The 5,524-nt window shown below is 44.3% G+C and overlaps 1 protein-coding gene across 1 annotated transcript; it reads left to right on the forward strand.

Annotated features, from left to right (window-relative positions):
- The first annotated feature begins 6 nt into the window (after window positions 1-6).
- Window positions 7-2,217, forward strand: LOC105511293. Its single transcript, XM_011941429.1, has one exon. It carries the CDS (start codon window positions 200-202, stop codon window positions 647-649), a length of 450 nt encoding a protein of 149 aa, XP_011796819.1. The 5' UTR covers window positions 7-199; the 3' UTR covers window positions 650-2,217.
- Window positions 2,218-5,524: the final 3,307 nt, after the last annotated feature.

Here is a 5,524-nt window from a genome sequence, read left to right on the forward strand (position 1 = left end):
GTGTATACTTAAAAATATGGATAGAGACGCATAAATACATCTTTAAAATGAAAATATAATCGTTTAAGTCCTTGCTCCATTGGCTGGCAGCTGCACTCACAGCACCTGTGAGACCGACACGGTTGTGCCCCATCCCACAGGCGCCAAATGGGGGGCGCAGGATTTTAGGGGCTCGAGTAGGGCCTCTCGGGCGGCAGCAATGGAGCCGCGAGGCCGGCGGGGAGACCGAGGACGGGACTCGCTGAGCTCTGGGCGAGCCGGGGGGGGACTCGAGGGGACCTGGACAGGGCCGGAGGCCTGGCTTGGGGGAGGGCCCCTTCCCGGGTTCCCAAGGCCCCGGTGTGCCGCTGCCGTAGGGAAGCAGGAAGGCACGGCCGCGCCAGGCGACCTGAAGGAGAGGAAGCCCGGGGTTGCTGCCCGCGGGCGCGGCTGGGGTTCATACCCAGCCAGGAAGGGCGGGCGGGCCTCGGGTGCCACGCGGCGTACCCGGTGCTGTCCCCGCAGTCCCGCTCGCTGCCCGTCCCTGGACTTATCAGGCAGCTCGGTGACCTTGCTGCAAAGGGCAGGACCGTGGAGCAGGATTTCTGCCGCACACCAGCCACCTGCAACGGTGGTAAGGATTTGGCAGTGGTGCGGGTACTCTACCTAATGTTGGGGCTGAAATGTCAGAAGGAATGATAAAATCCATTTTTAAGTGATAGCGTTTAAAAGTGTTGGATCAGTTTTAATGAAGAAAATCATCTCCGTCCCAGCTGGGCAGAGATTTGCGATTGTACCCGTGTTTCTTCCCGCACATTGTCACTTGTGGCTTGTTCATCCGTTCATTTCGCGTTCACTGAGGGCCTCTGAGGACTTTGCGCCAGACTCTAGAGCAAGCGCGAAATGAACAAAAGCCGGCCCTGCCCTTGGGAAAAATCAAACACACAATGGCCGCTGAGTGCACGCTCCGAGCACGCGCCAAGCCCTGGAAAGCCCGGTAGAGGGGACTCTCCAACCTCCCGCAGTGATGCGTGTGTGGCCAGGGGTCTTGCGAGGCTGCACCTTGCACCTGAATCTTCCGTTGCCTTCACCGTGGAAGCGTTTGCTGTAAAAATAACATGGGTTGCTGTAAAAATAACATGGGTTTGGGGCGGGGGGGTGAAGGGGGACGTCCTTGTAGCTTTCTCACAGAGCTTAAGACATCTGTCCTGCTATCTTCCCCGGCCTTCCAGGGATTCTCGGTAGATGTTAGCTCTCTGGATTTCACTGGCAAGGTTATAGAGACTTACCATTTTCTGATAAGAACATCTGCCAAGTAACATATAGAAAATAGGAAAGCATGTATATCCCACAAGGAAAAAACTAAACCTAAGAAACTGTGTTCTATCAAAGAATTGAGTAAGCATGGAGTGTGTCACTGGATAAATTAAACATACAGAGTTAGGATTAAGGCTAGGAAAAGTTGAAGCAAGAGAAAAGGAGCCCTGGTGACTTGCCCAGGGCAGAGGTTTTTGAAGTGAGCTTCCTCCTTGGAGACCCCTCAGTACAGGGGGAGTTTGGGAAGACGGGAGCGCCAGAGCAGGTAGGCTTGGCTCCCTCTCCAGCCTCTTAAGGCATGAGTTATTTTACATATTTAGCTTCTGAAAATTGTTTTATTTAAACAAGGGATACCAGAGGCTTCAAACAAAAGCTTGAAAACACTGACAGATGAAGTGCAAAAATTTTATCATTATAAATTTGATAAAGATTTCATGTCCTGAATCTGAAAGAGATTCTAAAATATATTACAGATTTAGTTCTACAGAGAAGGGATGAACGTGTCCAAGTAATTTCACAGATGGAGATGGTTAAAAGTCCTCATATTGAGTGGTAAATAAAATTGATTTCTTCCATAGGTATGGAAGAGACTTGATACCTCTTCTTGGAGAAATAAGGGACTTGTTCAATTTTAAGTTTTTATTGTTTAGAACATAGAAATTCCTTCTACAACCAGAAAAAAATGCTATTTTCATTTGAGGGCAAAGAATTTTAAATGAGATTCTGGAATTCTGTTACGTGATTATTACATACTAATGAGAGTTAATCTTTTTGGTAAAATAAACACCCAAGCATGTTTGTATGCAATTAAAGTTTATTTCAAGACTCTGAAGAGCTGGCAACAATTTGGGCAAGGAAAATGTGTCTATTTCTCTCAATTTGTCTACTGTCTGAATTAAATATACCAGAGATTGGCTTAAACTGGTCTGAATATTGACTTGCTTTTTTAGCAGCACTCTGAAACATTTGAGGTTTTTTGTTTTTTTTCCCCCCCAAAACTTATTTCAGAATGCATCACTGGATAAATTGGCTTGGTAAGGCATTGATTAATTCAAGATAAGGTAAGGAACCACTGGGTTAAAGTGGGAAATAAATAATACAAATTTTAGTTGGATAGTCATTATTATTAAATTGTTCAGGGGGTCACTATGGGAACCAACTTAGTGTCTTTACTTTTGGACAAAATTAATGTGATTTATAGTGATGACTATCATCCAAATAGAAAAATATATACAGAATTTTTTTAAGAGACGGGTTCTCACTACGTTGCTCAGGGTGGTCTCAAACTCCTAGGCTCAAGCGATCCTCCTCAGGCCTCCCAAAGTGCTGGGATTACAGGCGTGAACCACTACACTCAGCAGAAATTTTTTGTATGGGCCAGACGCGGTGGTTCACACCTGTAATCCCAGCACTTTGGGAGGCCTATGGAGGAGGATTGCTTGAGTCCAGGAGTTTGAGACCAGCCTGAGCAATGTAGTGAGACCCCGTCTCTACTAAATATAAGAAAATTAGTTAGGCTTGGTGGCTCATGCCTGTGGTCCCAGCTACTCGGGAGGCTGAGGCAGGAGGATCACCTGAATGTGGGAGGACCCAGGTGTAGTGAGCCATAATGTCACCACCGTACTCCAGCCTGAGACAGAGCAAGACTCTGTCTCAAAAATAAATAAATATTTTTTATCTTAAATTTTAGAATTTGCATAATTTACCTGCAGCAAATTTGATCATGGAACCATGTAGTTCTTGGCTGGTACCTTCTGTGGAAAAATGGCAAGTTTCACCTTCCATACTTGTTTACTTTTCTTAATTGAGTTTAGCTTAAATCCAAGCTATTTCAATCCTTTGGGGACATAATTTTATTATTTGTGTATCCTGTAAATGAAGAGCTGATTGCATTTAATTTTTAAAAATATTTTATACTTATTAGACTATACCAATTTTAAGAAGAAACAGTCTGTTGTCCTGATAATCATTCTTTAAATAAAATTACTAGCAGGGATAGAAATTTTCATTGGTACATTTTGTTATTAAATTCAACTTTCCATTACCTAAATTAATAGACAGCAGTGATGCTCCTGTCTTGTAATACTTGAGTTATTTTGAGAACCTGGATATTATTTTACAAAGAGAAGCAGTGAGTTTCATTCATGTGGTAGTGGCGGGGAGGGAATGGTGAGAACTCAGAGGTAGCATTGAGCCGGCAGGATTAGAGTCAAGGGTGTAATTTATGTTATTATGTTTTCCTTATAATAATCTCCTTCATGCAACTACTCCTCTGACTGATAAACAAATGGCTTCTTAGGTCCCAACATCAAAAATAAACAGAGAAGGGTGGCCTCTTGCCATATCAGTGCCCTTCCCAAAGTCCCTAAGGTATAGAGGGCTCAGTCTAAAATGGGGGCTGGATTGGTGTTCTAACCACCAACGTGCCCAGGAACACCTATTCTACCCTGGTCAGGTGAACCTCAGTGCCTACCCCAATGTCGCCCGGGCTCAGCTGGCCAGGCAGCCAGGGAACTGTGCTTTCAGACAGGTCCAGACTCACATGCTGTGCCCATAGATAGTGAGAGCTGCAAATCAAAAAGAAATAGTCATGTTTTGCCCTCTTTATTAAGGATCCATGTTGAAATTGGGAGGCAGTATGTAACAGTGGTTAATAGCACACAACTGGGCTTCCCACACACTTAGGTTAAATTCTGGCTGTGTGACCTTGGCTGCTGATTGCTGAACCTCTGTGAACTTCATCTGTTCAAGGGGACACAAATGCCAATTTCACAGGTTGTTCCAAGATAAAATGAAAGGAAAGCTTTTACGATTTGGCACAGTGACTGCAACATGGTAAAACTCAATGAATTGTAGTGATTTTTAGTTATTATCCTTAATAAACTTTTGGCTAGTTCTGACTTCTGAACAGAACTTTTCATGTAAGATTGCGATCAATAGTACTGTTTAATGTTTTCTTTCCTTTCTATCCTGGTCTTTTTCCCTTTTTTCCTTCCTTTCACCTTTTTTTTTCTTTTCTTTAAGAAAAATCATTTAACCGGGAGCTGTCCTTTGTAGAAAACAGAAGTAAAAGGGCTAAAGTCTATATTTTAATAAAAATTCCTAATTTCAAGGAAACCAACTAGAAATGGTAGATGTAAGTTGATTTTTTTTTACAAATTGTCATCTAGAAGTTGCCACTATGACTGGGAGGCAACAAGAGCCTTCAGCAGCAGTAATGCTTTCCAGAGCGCTGGAGGAGAGGCCCTGGCCTGACTCAACGTTGCCCTGGCAACAGTAGGGCCTGGAGGGCCTCTGTCCCTGATCCCTTAATCTGAGGAGCTGCCACCACAGTGCTTGAGGAAAGGTCTCCCACAGACACCTGACTGGTTCAGGCTACATCCACTGAAGAGGAATGAAGAAAAGCTGGGGATGCAGTCCTTGTCGGAGACAGCCGCCTGAAGGCCTCTGATGGTCCCAGCTTTGCAGATCCCCAGAGGCTTAATCAGGCTGCCAGTCTCCACCAGATGCTAAGTGCTGTCAAGGCAGCCATGGATTCCTAATCCTCTTATTTTTCTCCACAGAGCCCAGCATAATTCTTTGCACACAAGTGGTGCTTAATCAATACTGGGGGACTGTAAGACAGTGAGCATCCCCTCAGTACCAGCCCTGCCTGTCCCACCTGTGACCTCAGACCACCCAACTCCTCTCCTCTTCATTTCTCAGCTGGAAAACGCTAGGGCTCAGCGCTAAGGGTTTTTTCCTGCCTCGAACATTTTTTTTTTATCCTCTTACTGTGTTCATCATTTTGGCAAATGCACAGGGCATGTTCTGTTTAATATATTGTTTCCCCCAATTTTATCTTCAGTCAAAAAATCTGGAGGCAAAATGGAATAATTTAAATGAGGTGCTGGCTTTTCTTTTTTCAACAACCATACTGACCCCAGGAAAAGAACTTTTTGGCCAAGCACGTGGGCTTTGGAGTCAAAGTACTGAGTTCAAATCCTAGCTCTACTATTTGGTTGCTGTGTGACTTTGGGCCTACTTAACCTCCCTGAGCCTGGAGCTCTTCACCCATAAAATGGGTGTGATGAAACGTATGTCAGAGTTATAAAGGGATGTATGTAAAGTCTTCCAAAGTAAGAAGCTCTCAAGAAGTGGTAGTTATTCCTTCTGCTACACAGCTTTATGGGGCCAACGGCAACGGGCAACTTAGGAGTTTAAAAGTCTGACTTTCCAGTTAAATTAA

Source organism: Colobus angolensis, unplaced genomic scaffold (assembly GCF_000951035.1).
Source record: "Colobus angolensis palliatus isolate OR3802 unplaced genomic scaffold, Cang.pa_1.0 Scaffold2, whole genome shotgun sequence".
Lineage (NCBI taxonomy): Eukaryota > Metazoa > Chordata > Mammalia > Primates > Cercopithecidae > Colobus > Colobus angolensis.

Excerpts from the sequence above, each read along its gene's own strand:
- LOC105511293 (XM_011941429.1), top strand. The coding sequence starts at position 200 with ATGGAGCCGCGAGGCCGGCGGGGAGACCGAGGACGGGACTCGCTGAGC.